Here is a 13,300-nt window from a genome sequence, read left to right on the forward strand (position 1 = left end):
CTTTGCTTTCCCCCACTTGCGGACTCCCGTCTGTCCTCGGTTGCTAATTTCCATCACACTTCCTCTGAAGACAGACGGACAGGGCAGTGTTGTATGTTATTAATACTATTGTTAACTGCAAACTCAAGGCTGGCCCCTTTTGACCCAGCTCATCATGTTACAGGTATATTGTACACAACAGTGAAATTGCCAATCCTGCTTTATATAATACCCTGGCCTCTATTAATACCATTATGAATATTTTGACCACTTATGGTATGACCGTGGGGAAATTGTTAGGTAATACTCCCATTGGAAAAACTCCTCTTTCAATTGTTATAATCCCAGAGTTTGGAATCTCATAAAAGTCTTGTTGAAAATAAGTTTGATTTCTCAGCTTCCTCCTAACATTTTCCACAGATGAGACACTTGAGTGTCAGATATGCTTCCCTTGTGACTCTCATTCTTAAATCCAGGACTCCATCTACCTTTTCCTCCAAATACTACAGTTAGTAACATTACCCTGTAACATACACCCTCTGGTGGCCAACCCATGCATTTCCATTCTGCAAAACGTCACATTTTCAAGAAACCCAGTGTAAGCATAGATTGTAAAGTCTTGAGAAAAGACAATTATTTGTTTTGGACTTGCTGAATCATTCGTTTTTGTTATTGTCACTGACTACACCCTTTTAATCCAAATTTCCCCAGGGAATTAAAACTTCAATTTGAAGAGCTGAGAAAGAAAACATACTTTACTCGCATTATTTAATTGGACATGTAAAAACAAAATAGTTCTGATGTGTGACCCCTTCCATCAAATCCCTGAATATAGAAATAGAATAGGTGTATTTGCCATGAACATTGAATTAAAATAATGTTACACCTATAGTAAGAAAAGAAACTTTATTTCAAATTGACAGCCTCTTGGTAAATGAAACATCATTTGTCATACAAACATTATACCATTTCCAAAAACAAACATGACTAGGAAAAAAACAAAAAACAAAACATTTTGGAGCAGACTCCTAAATTGGTTTTGACACATTGAGTTAGCTGGGCACACTCTGTAGGAGGGTGATGTTGTCTCCTTTGAGCATGATCCTCCCTGAGGTTTGACAGAACGAAAGAGACAGAAGAGCAAAAATTATGATCAGAGCAGTCATCCATTTGCAGCATTTGATGATGCTGCGCTAAAACTAAAATTGACACCGAAACGGACCATCTTAACGAGGGTGGTGATTTGACCGAAGTCAAGTCAAAATCATGTCAAGCTTGAAGCAACATGTGCATGCTGCGTAGACTACTTTAAGACACCTAGCCCTATTGACTCTTACCCAGTGGCTTTCTGTTCTTAGTCTTCATGTGTACCTCTTCTGCATCATCTAGCACCAGGTTCATGTACTCATCAAAACCCTTGGGGAATAAAAGCAGAATTGACACAGTGAGACTTGGGCAATCCAAACAGGTATTTGTACAGAAATATAAATGTCCAATATCTAGACAGATGCAACTTACGATGATGCATCCTTCTATCCGCATGTTCACTTGTTCATACAACCACACCTGGATCTTTGAGCGCTGCGATAAAGAGAAACTGTCAGCATCCACCAGTTTTCAGAATTAACGACTCCAGACAGGCTGTACAATATATTCAGTTGTGCAGATTAGCCAACTGGTTATTTAAATGTAAACTGAAACAGAGCACAGAAATACAAATACTTACATTCTGAAGATACCTAAAGATGAGGTTCTAAATGATAAGGGTCAAGGAAAGTGTGTAAAACAAATGGAATTTGATACACTAGTTAACACACTAAAAAGACAACGTTAATATACAGTGATATTTCTATCAGTACGCTTGCTGATCGTTAGCTAGCTAGCTATGGGTTTTGAATGGAGTACGAGAATCAATGTTGTCTAAAGTTGTAGTAGCTAACGTTAGCCGCTAAGTAGCTAGCTGCGCGCCTATGGTTAATAGCTACAATACACAAATGAGGCACGTTTTTTCGTATGAAAGGATACAATTGGCTGCACCATAACCTTCTGGACCTTCTGTCCTTGCCCTCTGTACGCCATCTCGTATGTTGGTTTACGATGTGTTATTAACACAATTTAGCCACTTTAGACAACAACAGTCCGGGAACGAAATCTTCACGTTGGTGTATGTTTCAATGGCGGGCTTCCTTCCGCGTGTGCCTCCCTGGCCACATTGCACTGTCACTCGTTTTGGTTATTATGTGTAACATAGGTTGTCATGGCCGGGACAATCCGCTCCGGGCTGAATTACTCGCTCCTTACTTAACGAGGCCTCACATTTGAACGAAATTCCATTATTAAAATTTACTTTTGCATTTGCGCACGTTTTCTATAAGTGCTCTCTTTATGTGAAACTGAGTATTCCTTGAGGGTTTTAGTACACCACAAAAAGTATGCTGATGGTACGTTAATGGTGCACCGACGGGGATTGATAAGACACAAAACAAGCAGCCTCTTGTACTGATCTTTGCTAAAAAACTGACGGTCCAGTTTGCAGCGCCACCCATATGTGGGAGGTAGATGCAGCACTATACAAGATTTGTATGTGACCGAAACCAATTTTATGGTCTTCGATCGATCAACTGAGTTACCCTAAAATGTTATAGCATATTGACATAAATATATGTTTTTGCATATCGACATTATATATTGACATTCAATTAAAATGCTGACCTTTTTCGTATACAGTATTTTGAGTTGATTTGAGTACTTTTGTTCATTTCCAAACTTAAAATTGGAGTAGAATTGTTATCTGTAATATGTGTTACTACTTTTTCTGTTTATATAGACTACCCAAAATACCGAAAGGCCTGTGCAATGCAAAAACCAGAAAGTTACGCCGAAGAGGTTTATGGTTACGTACTACGTAACGTGTCCCTGTACTGTTGACTGGGAAGCCCCTATTGCAAACCTGCCAACGCCCGGCGCAGTGACACAAATAGAGAGGATACGGTACGGAAAAATCTTTAATATTTTCCTTTCTTTGAGTGTGATGATATTTGTGTTTAGGGTTATATGTCTTTATCCGTGTTGATTAGTGTATGTTTCCTACATTGTATCTCTTTACAGCATTTCCAATAGCAAATCTGATTGAACAACACAGCATCCGCTATATAGCCGAGCTAGCGTTAGTGCTAGTCTACTGTAGCTTGCTAGCTCAGCTGAGTTTGCCTCTGGCACTGCCCAAGCTAGCTAAGCTATTTGTAATATTCACAAGAGGATTCACGACAGTAGCTCTATAGCTATTAGCTACTAGGTCAACCCGAAAAATATATGATCTGCATTATCTAGGAACAAGTTAAACATAAGTCGTCCACAACTTGTATTTTTAAGTCATGATTTGTTTTCTGTAACTAAAATGGAGCTGCCATCTACCTAGCTAGCTGCAGAGCATATTCGTGGATTTAGCGTTTTTGACTGCATTTCACCCTGGCCCTACCGCCCGATGCTGTTGCTTGCTAGCAAGATGCTAACGACGTTAGCTTGCCAAATCAATGTTCCAATTGCTAGTTAACGCAAGGTTACGTTGGCTTCCAACATGGCTAAAGCTATCTATGAGACAAACAGGCAGCTTAGCCGACTACAGTAGGCTATTCTAGATCAAATACGTTTCAGTTAAACTATCATACCATAGCTAGCTATCGTGATGCGTGGTTGAACAGTTTGCTTTCACAGGCAAATTTCCTGAGTCTGTTTGTGAGTCATTGTCTATTTTAAATTAATACAAGCTTGTTAGTCTAGCTACTAGCTGTTTGGATTACCATAATCGAATAGCAAGCCTGGTAGCTCTAGGCAATGCCGGTGCTTGTGTTTATAGAACGACGTTGGTGAAGTGAGGAAGCTACTAGCATTAATTGCTTTGGTAAGGTTATTGTGATCGAAACCTCATCCTTCACATGTTATAGCAAAATATGGCAAGGCTTTGCTGTGATTCGGCTTACGGTGACTGTGGTCAGCTAGGGTTGTAGTAAGAGCCAGCTAACCAGTGTTTTGTATTGTTGCTGGTGCAAAATCGAGTTTGTGTTTTTGGTTAGTTGCTGTGTCTTATGCAACGTCAAAATGGTGTGAATGTTTTAGTGTGAGCCAGATACCGTTACATATTTATTTGATGTGCGAACACTGGTATCTGTTAAACAGCATGCGGTGATGCCAGACACCGCCTCGATGTTGGGGCTTGTTATCTTATCTACGCAGCTCTATAAGCCTTGACAGACAAACTTTTGATGAATGTAAAGCCCAACCATTACAATTAACCGTACTAAACAGGAATGTACACGATTTAAATATGTTTTGCCTGCTTGTCGACTGACTTACCTGACTGCGACAGCACTTGAGTACCAACAGTCACTGTCTAAGCCGTCTGATACAGCCTACTGTATTTGACCAGTGATCCAACTGACGGTCAGCTGTTATTACTGCACTGGCTTGCTGGCTTACAAACACTAATGACTGAATTAAGGCTGTTGAAGTCATAATTACAGATGCAGCTACGCTCTCCATAAACATATGTAGTGGACAGAAGATGTTAGGTAAAATATAATGGTAGTACAGCCAGAGAGGCATAACACTGTGCTTTTTAAGACACCGGTGTGTTGAATCCCATGGTTTATCGGATCAACACTACAAAGATTACCCAGCTCTGAATGACAGAACAGTATAGACAGATTTATTTCCCCCTCGTGATGAATGGTTAAAGTACCTATTACCTTTTTATTTTATTTTATATTCTACACAGCATACAAAGTACAAGTCTTTCAGTGGTGAGACTCAAGACTGTTGTTTTGCAGCTCTATTAGATGTTTAAACAAGTCAGGTAGATACTTAAAGGAGAGACAGCTGGATAATCAGTTATATCTATTTTAGGCGTATATTCCTTTCATCGTGTGGCTGTGTCCTTTTGAAGCGTCTCTCATGGGTGACGGGGATGGTAGCAGGCAATCATCCTTCTGTTACCCCCTCATCCATCTGTGCAGTCTACACCATCTTTGGCAAAGAATAACAAGTCTTTCTCACTTAAATTCTCTTCATTTGCTCCTTAATTTCACTAGTGCCTTCTCGCTTATTCACTGTTTTTTCTTGCACCCTCTGAACTTCAACCATCAATACTCTGTTGTGGTTCTTATTTGTCTTCATGTTCTCACTCCTCCTCTTCCCCCTCACTACTGCAGAGCTCTGCAGAGGCTCAAGTGCAGCTAGACACACACACACACAAACACACACTGAATTTACCAGGCAGAAACAATCTGTATACACAACTGATTATCATTTACAACAGGAGCTCCACTCTTCCTATAGGTGGACCTAGTTCCTTTCAGTGACCTGGTGGTTGGAATAGGGTGTTATTGCTGATTCCCTCTACCTGCACTGTTGGAAATCTCCAAGCCTTTAGTGTGTCTCTATATGTGTTGGTGGCTGTTGAAAGCTAATGAGGATGGTTAAATGTTTGTTAAGTGGCTCTTGTGTGAATTATTTATTGCTGATGGTGCTGGCATTTGAGACTATAGTATACAGTATTGGTTTTGTGATTCCAAAACGTTTTCTGTAAGAGTCTGTCAGCTACAACCTACTTTGGGGTATTTGGAAATATGCTTCAGCAATTTCCCCAAGATTTTTACTACTTATTACTGAATAATTGTTCAGTGTGTGGGTAGGTGAAGATGCAGTTGCTTCCCGGTCCTGTTTCTGGGAAACTGCTTCCATAGTGGTGCTGTACTGTTCAGCAAGGCTGCACAAATGACGTTATGCTTTAGCTTAAAGCAGCAGTGACCCACTCTGCACGGAGAGAGGGGGAGGGGACGGCTGGTCAGCAACGGATTGGGGGATGAGAGAGATGAGGGGAGTAGTATGTGTGTGTGTGTGTGTGTGTGTGGGGGGGGGGGTAGTAAGGGTCATCTGTCACTCTTAATGCTGGTAATTCAGCCTGTTTTTCCTGGGGCTGAAGGCCACAGATTTGCTGTGTGTGAGTGAGCTGTGTGCAGGCAGCCATGTAGCCATGATGCCTCTGTGTGCTTAGCACTGCCTGTTTGAACTGAAGCCTGAGATGGTCTGTTTTCAGCGTCTGTGTGCCTTTCTTTATGCTTGTCTGGCCCCCTGCTAGCTCCAGCTTTCGTCCCACCGACAGACTATTCATCTATGCCACTCCAGCCCTGTTGTATGTCGCCCAGTCTGTCCTCCTGACTGAAGTCCATGCCAACATGGCTGTTGATGTTCGGTCTGACATTGCAGGGAAGACATGGAGCTGGTCTTTTTGTATGAACCCTAATTAAAGGTTGGGTTCAGTCCTGCTTTCAGCCAGCAGTTCAGCCCAAAGACCAGAAGAGCAGATTGACCTCTGGCCATGACAAGGATTCAGTCTTTGTTACTGCAGAGAGGGAGTACTGAAAGGGACGTGGACACGTCGAGTCAAACTGCAGACCAACAGCTGACCCAGGGCAGTTAGTGAGCTTGGGTGGATTGTGTCACAAGAGTCTGTCAAGCTCAACTAAGACAACATCTATCCTCATACCTGATTGGGGATGGAGGAAACCAATTTCTCTTTGTTTGTTGTCTTGCAGCTGTGGATTGAATTCAATATAACTGAATTCTGAAGATGCTTTAATGGACTGAGTGATGTTCATCATCTGTAGCAGCACTGCTCTCAGATCCAGCAACACCGTCATTGTTCTTTCCTCTGTGTCTGTGTGTTCCAGATCTTGAATGAGTAGAGAGGAATCTAACGCACAGCTATGCAGACCATCAAATGTGTTGTAGTGGGAGACGGAGCTGTGGGTAAAACCTGTCTGCTCATCTCCTACACCACTAACAAGTTCCCCTCTGAGTATGTCCCTACGGTGAGTACGTGCGTCTGTCTGGATCTAGGCTCCTTTTTGGTGTGTATATAAAGGACCAAAACTCTGTCTGAGATGGGTATGAGTAGACCCCTTTAAACGAAGTGTGGGCAGAAATATATATGTGAGTGTTTGAGAAAGTGTACGTGAGAGAATCAACGTGTATAACCCCTCCATCTTCTCTCCTGTAGGTGTTTGATAACTATGCTGTGACTGTAATGATCGGAGGGGAGCCCTACACCCTGGGATTGTTTGACACTGCAGGTACGTGTCTCCATAGTCTCTCTCCCTGTCCCCTGGCCGTTCAGCTGCACAACTCTGACCTGTTGAGCCCAGTAGGAGAGACTCTGACTGGCGGGGTTGGACAAGCGGCCTTTGCCTGCATTCCAGGAGAAAGTGGGAGAAGGAGAGGGAGAGAAGCCGTTTCCCGTTGCTATTTCAGACCGGGGCGTGTCCTGTAGTTGAAGTTTGGCTCTGCGCCTCTGTGTCCGCTTAAAGTGATACCGGGCATTCTCTGACAGCCTGGGTGCTGAAGCCTGTGTGTGTTTGTGTGTAACCTGTTTGCGTTTTGTGTGTGCAGGTCAGGAGGACTACGACAGGTTACGACCTCTGAGCTACCCCCAGACAGACGTGTTCCTCGTCTGTTTCTCTGTCGTTTCCCCCTCTTCTTTTGAGAACGTCAAAGAGAAGGTGCGCCTCCTCCTGTCCCCTCCCCCCCCGCAGGCTCCACACGTTCACTGGATCTAAAGTACAAGCCACTGCTGTAACTTGTCGTCTTGTGTTTTCCCCCGACAGTGGGTACCAGAGATCACCCACCACTGTCCGAAGACCCCGTTCCTGTTGGTGGGGACTCAGATTGATCTGAGGGACGACCCCTCCACCATAGAGAAGCTGGCCAAGAACAAGCAGAAGCCCATCACCCCTGAGACGGCAGAGAAGCTGGCCAGGGACCTTAAGGCCGTCAAATACGTGGAATGTTCAGCCCTGACGCAGGTAAGACACAAAAAGACATCTGTTTTCCTTGTTGAACACGCGTAGCACAGATGAGACTCCAGAGCCACACTGCATGTAGGTAAGTGCTCTCTCCCCTGGTCAGCTGAGGTCTCTCCGTCCCCTTGATTGGCTCAAACAAACAAGAGGGTGGAAGGAAAGTGGGCCATGCCGGTCCCTCAGTGTGCTGGGATCTGCATGCTGTCTGATCTCAGCTCGTAGGATCTCTCTGTTGACCTTGTCTCATGCTGTTGGCCCAGGTCCAGGGCCTGCTAGCCATCACCCATGCCTGCCTGATTTATGACTTGAAGGGCTCAGATCAGTGTCTTAGTGTCAACTAATCCTACTCTTTTTTGAACTCTTGGACGACTACTAGTCTAGAATACTAATGCCCCATATGGAGTCGCTGGAGCCCCCTCCTCCTCCTATTCTGCACTGCGCCTTCCTTCCTCTCTAGCATAGTTGCCACTGAGGAACTGAGCTGATGATGCAACATCCTGTTTCCTAGCATGCATCTGTGTAGTCTAAGTAGGCTTCCTCTGCTCATGTCCACACCTCTGCCTCCGCTACAGTACAAAAGCAGTCTACTAAACACTGTTAACTGAACTTTCTTTCTCTTTCCTTTCTTTCTTTCTCTTTCCTTCTTTCTTTCTTTTCTTTCTTTCTCTTCTAAATCCCCCCCTCACACTTTATGTTCACACACTCTCTCTCCTCCCCCCAATGCCTTTAGTTTTCCTTCTCTCTTCTCACTTCCTTTTTCAAACCTTGTTCTCCCTCCTCTGTCCCCTCTCTGTCCTCTGTCCCCACATCTCTCTGTCTCTCTCCCCGTTTGCTGTGCTAACTCTGCTGTCCTTCTCTCCCCTCCCCTCTGTTGTTGTAGCGAGGGCTGAAGAATGTATTTGATGAAGCTATCCTAGCCGCCCTAGAGCCACCAGAGACGCAGAGAAAGAGGAAATGCTGTATATTTTAAAGTCTCCCTTCGCCTCACGTTCTCTCCCCAGCTCTCGACCCTCCCTTCCACCTTGCTCCCCTCACCCCTCTGTTGAGTCCCGCTCTCATCTCCTTCCATCCACGACCTCCCTCAGTTTCACATCCTGTCTAAACCACCCGTTTACCCAACCTCCCCGTTTCGGCTTCAACCTACTTCCTGTTTCCCCTTTCAGTCACCAACACACGGCTTACGTCCTGCGTTCCTTCCCTTGTTTTCCTTTCCTCCTCCTTCATCAGCCTTTCTGCACGGTTTTGTTCAGCGCTTCTTACCATCTCAGCTGTAACACTGCTACCGTTTGGCTCGGTCCGGTTGGTGCGTGTTACACCGTATTCCTGGCCCTGGGCAAAGTTTGCTTTGACCTGATTCATCCTCTTCATTTGTCCTCCCTTGATGATCATCACAAACGGCTTTGACTCCAAAGGGCTCTGGCCAAAACAAAAGTAGTGCACAGAGTGTTGGATCCAGGGGAAAGGGACACACAGCCCATCTGGAGTTCTGTGGGTGTTTCTACTTCCTGCCTGTTGGAGGGTTTTGTGGAGAGGGTTCCTGAGCTGAAGGGAGCGTGTTGGCTGCACACCGCTCCACAGTACCGTCATTTATAACACTCATTCAAAGAGCCCCATTCCTAGTGTTAATGTATATTTTGTACTACTGCTAATGTCGGACGAGGTGGGACCCATGTGACATAGGGCTGTTAAGTGCCAGAGTCATATGCAGGGATGCCATGGTAACCAAAAGAAGTGCACTGCCGCTCATCCAGTCCTCGTCCCGGAGGCTGGCGACCATGTAGGCCAGTGACCATGCCATGGCACACACAAAGCAGAAGCATTTTCCAAACAAGTTTACAAAGAGATCTGCCATTCAAAGATTTTTGCATCTGAACCCAGTAGCTACCTACCCAGTGCTGCCTCTCTACATATGACTCTGTTCTGTGCCATTTGCTGCAGTTCATATTCTGCCATCTTGGAAGTTGAAGATATTAAGCTAATATAATCATGTGAAATGATTTGTGAAATGAATTAATATAATAAAGGACAACTGAAAATCGCCTCATTTGCTCTGCCTCTCTTTTCCTCTAAGCTCCCTCCGTTAGCGTCCGCGGGGCTTGGCTTGCTCGTGTTAGCAGGGCTGGTGAGGAGGGAGCCCAGCCTGGAGCTGGCTGGCTTCCTCCTCACAGGCCTGCATTGTACCTCCTCACATGACTGCGCTCAGGCTGAGGCCCGACTAAGCAGCTCTGCTGGCAATGCGTCAAAGCCACACACCGTTTCCGGCTAACAGAACTGCTAGTGATAAGTTGGGCTTTGGTGTGCTTGTGTCTGTGCAAGTGGATGGCTTTTGATTTTGTTTACGCACTTTGGGCTTGTCGTGGGGTTTGATTTGATGACCTGGCACACTCGACCCCCTGTGTGTTTGTTTGTGTCTGGACCCATGTTCCCTCCTCTCTTGTTTCAGTTGCCTTTGTTTTGAGCGTTCACTGCCTGATCAGACCACACTAACTCTTTACTGTAGTTCACTTTAGATGAATGTATTGATGTCACTGGTGAGATGAGTTTATAGTTCTCACCCCCCAAGCTTGTACACACACACACACACACACACAATGTACAGAGTTTCATACTATGAAGTTCCATTTGTTGTTTGGTACACCTACACTGCTATATTCCTTACTTTATTGTTGTTTATGTTATACCACTGTAAGAATGTGTCTCCAGTTTCATTTGAGATTTGTTCAATACTGCATTCTGTTAGCTCTATTATTTGGTTAATTAAAGCTCTCACTATCCCTGCTATCACGTTTTCTGTTGCCCCATTGGATTTGTGTGTGAGATCCTTTGTGGTGCTTGTGCGTGTGTGTCACCCCCTGGTTGAGCCTGTGTGTTTGTGTTTGTGTCCACAGAAAGGCCTAAAGAATGTGTTTGATGAGGCGATACTGGCTGCACTGGAGCCCCCTGAGCCCAAGAAGAAACGCAAATGCGTGCTGCTATGAGGACCCCACCCCTAAAACACATACCTGTAAACACACCCACACACTAACACACCCACACCCACACGCACACTAACACACACATACACACACATGCACACATACACCCTTCACCTTCTTCCCTCCCCCCCAAATCTCCTCCCTTGCCCTACTAAGACTGGTTGACATCTTTGTACTTTATAGCGAAAAATAGATAGAAGGAAACAAACACACAAGTTTCAGATTTAACTGCAATAATGAAACTACCCGCCCCTGCATCAAGCCAGCAGACTGAGAGAGGAACAGAAGATAACCCAATCCTGCTTTCACTGTGACACCACCACACGTCCACCTAGACTGGGGGGGGTGAAAGTTAGTGTTTTGGCCTATTCACTCTAGTTGCCTAGACAATTGGTAGCCACTGGCCAGTGATGGAATTTAACCCTGCCCACTCAAAAGGAATAGCTGCCTGATAGGCAGCTTCACAGGCTGCTGTGTCTAGCCCTGCCCTCCCCTCTCTAAACAAGCACACGCATCGTCCAATCCCCTCCATGCGTTCTCTCTCCAGCACCACCTGAAGAGTTGGTGACCGGGTTGTCATTTTGTTATTGGTTGCCAACACCCCTCCCCTCCGCATAACACAGAAGCATGAGCCCCTAACTCCAGATGGGTCCTATCCCCCACTCCCTAGAGGCTGGAGGGACGCGGGACTCCGGGCCGCCCTGGTTGTTGCCATGGAAGTTGTCCCGCTGGTGACGTGTCCAGCCCAGATTCTCCCAGCCTCTAGGTGGAGGAGCTTAGTGGTCAGTGTGGAGCGTGATATTACTGATGAAGTAAAGGAGTCCGTTGCGATGGGTCTTCTTGTTGACCGCAGGAATTGGCCTTTTGAAGCAGGGAACTTTAAAACAGTGTTAGCAGAACAAGTGGTGTGTTCATAACGCGTTGCCAGGGACCAAGGGAGAGTTAGCTGATCGTTATGGAAACGTTGTCTCGACCATACAAGTAGAATTTGTAGAACAGACACTTCCATCTTCAGCTGTCTCATTGCTCTGGACATGTTTTGGGACCCATTTTGGATGTTTTAATTTAATTCAACTCGTATAACATCAGAATTCTGTGCCACATCGGAATTCTGTGCCTTCCTCAGTGTTGTGGCTCCGTAACCGTGGCACCGTGCTGCTACATTTAGAGTACCGCCTCCCAAAGGCCTGCGGTAGTAGGGAGCCTCTGTTCTACTCGTCCTAACTGTATGGTGTTACTGTTGTGGATATGCATGTAGATGAGCCCTGGTCCCTGTTCTCATTATAGGTTAACAGGTGTAATAATAATGTAAGCTGGCACACATGTTAATGTAGGCTCCAGATGTTTTTACCAAAATCGTCTTTTTTTCTTTTTTTTTTTCTGTTGTGCTGTTTTTGATTTTATAAAAAAAAAAAAAAAAAAAGGTTACGTTCACTCCTTTTACATTTAGGGCTTGGAACTCATCTGAACTCTGCCCCACCAGTCACACTCAAATGAATGCTTCCACTGGTGACGGAGGCTGTGACAGTCCGTTGATGATGACGTCTCCTGTTGACGTGTCCTGGTGGCGTAGAGTTGGGTTGACGTCCAGGCCACGTCATTATAATTATTATAACCTGTCGTTGTTTTGGTGCAAAACCAAATGCTTTGTCTGAGGTCTGTTCTTTGTATATGCATTATTTTCAAAAAATATTAAACTTATACCTTAATTGCCTTTACTCATTTTCCCCGACCGTTCTGTTTGTTTCTTTTGCCTTCACGTTCTACATCTAGTCCTCCTGTGTGTCTCGCACAACATGTTAGGAAAGGGTCCTCCAGTGGTCCATTTACTTTACTATCTGGAAAGTATGTTGTGGGTCGGATAAAAGGGCGAAAATATTTGGCGGCAGCTTTGGGAGGCTATAGCTTAGTGGTTAGAGCATGACTGCAGAACAAGAGGTTGCAGGTACTGGACTGCACACTGTTTTGGATAAAAGCTTCTGCTAAATGAATGAAGGACTTTCTGCCAGGAGGGCTGTGCAGGACCTGTCTGAACCAACAGAGGACACTGTTGGATCACAAGTAGGAAACTGCCTCCCTTTGCTGACGTCTAGGGGATCTGAATGGAACTGCATTACAATGATCCTGTTTCCCTTAAACGGTGGTAAGATTCATCAAATATATAGTTAATGTTGTAACAAATCATTTGATGTGGGCTGCACCCAGGGATCTAGGTATTTGTCAAAGGGATCACAGTAACCTCATGTGTTTTCTCTAACACTGCCGTCACTCTGCAGGCCCGTGTTGAGAGATGCTTATCACACAGATACGTTAGGATTCCAAGAATCGTTTCAGATGAGGGAGATCTCCCAGACCAGGTGACCCTAATCATCTGCCCTGAGGGAGGTAGAGAAGAGTCACACAAGCAACACTCACACACACACACTCACTCTCACACACACACTCACACTCACACACACCCCTCAACCCCTGTGAGGCTTTCACAGATTC

At 45.0% G+C, this 13,300-nt stretch overlaps 2 protein-coding genes across 3 annotated transcripts; one reads left to right on the top strand and one right to left on the bottom strand.

Moving 5' to 3' along the window:
- Nucleotides 1–870: 870 nt before the first annotated feature.
- On the bottom strand, nucleotides 871–2,194 carry snrpe (small nuclear ribonucleoprotein polypeptide E). The gene is made up of 5 exons (XM_047025411.1): nucleotides 2,005–2,194; nucleotides 1,706–1,732; nucleotides 1,498–1,560; nucleotides 1,317–1,395; nucleotides 871–1,087 (listed from the first exon to the last, which is right to left on the bottom strand). Exons 1-5 carry the CDS (start codon nucleotides 2,056–2,058, stop codon nucleotides 1,032–1,034), a joined length of 279 nt encoding a protein of 92 aa, XP_046881367.1. The 5' UTR covers nucleotides 2,059–2,194; the 3' UTR covers nucleotides 871–1,031.
- Nucleotides 2,195–2,896: 702 nt separating this feature from the next.
- Nucleotides 2,897–12,528, top strand: LOC124471004 (cell division control protein 42 homolog). 2 transcript variants are annotated; one of them, XM_047025287.1, is made up of 6 exons: nucleotides 2,897–2,970; nucleotides 6,708–6,848; nucleotides 7,037–7,109; nucleotides 7,426–7,535; nucleotides 7,641–7,838; nucleotides 8,716–10,785. In XM_047025287.1, the coding sequence occupies exons 2-6, from the start codon at nucleotides 6,744–6,746 to the stop codon at nucleotides 8,803–8,805; spliced, it is 576 nt and encodes a 191-aa protein (XP_046881243.1). In that variant the 5' UTR covers nucleotides 2,897–2,970; nucleotides 6,708–6,743; the 3' UTR covers nucleotides 8,806–10,785. The 2 variants fall into 2 exon arrangements, with proteins under 2 accessions (XP_046881243.1, XP_046881242.1); XM_047025286.1 differs by having other exon boundaries at nucleotides 2,898–2,970; nucleotides 10,724–12,528.
- Nucleotides 12,529–13,300: the final 772 nt, after the last annotated feature.

Source organism: Hypomesus transpacificus, chromosome 9 (assembly GCF_021917145.1).
Source record: "Hypomesus transpacificus isolate Combined female chromosome 9, fHypTra1, whole genome shotgun sequence".
NCBI lineage: Eukaryota > Metazoa > Chordata > Actinopteri > Osmeriformes > Osmeridae > Hypomesus > Hypomesus transpacificus.

What these genes read in the sequence shown, in the direction of transcription:
- snrpe (XM_047025411.1), bottom strand. Translation starts at nt 2,058, where the DNA reads ATGGCGTACAGAGGGCAAGGACAGAAGGTCCAGAAGGTTATGGTGCAG. An exon ending in TCTTTAGGTATCTTCAGAAT is followed by an intron (nt 1,561 to 1,705) that starts GTAAGTATTTGT and finishes TCTTTATCGCAG; the next exon opens with CGCTCAAAGATCCAGGTGTG. An exon ending in TAAGAACAGAAAGCCACTGG is followed by an intron (nt 1,088 to 1,316) that starts GTAAGAGTCAAT and finishes GTCAAACCTCAG; the next exon opens with GGAGGATCATGCTCAAAGGA.
- LOC124471004 (XM_047025287.1), top strand. Translation starts at nt 6,744, where the DNA reads ATGCAGACCATCAAATGTGTTGTAGTGGGAGACGGAGCTGTGGGTAAA. An exon ending in CCTCTGAGTATGTCCCTACG is followed by an intron (nt 6,849 to 7,036) that starts GTGAGTACGTGC and finishes TCTCTCCTGTAG; the next exon opens with GTGTTTGATAACTATGCTGT. An exon ending in GGGATTGTTTGACACTGCAG is followed by an intron (nt 7,110 to 7,425) that starts GTACGTGTCTCC and finishes TTGTGTGTGCAG; the next exon opens with GTCAGGAGGACTACGACAGG.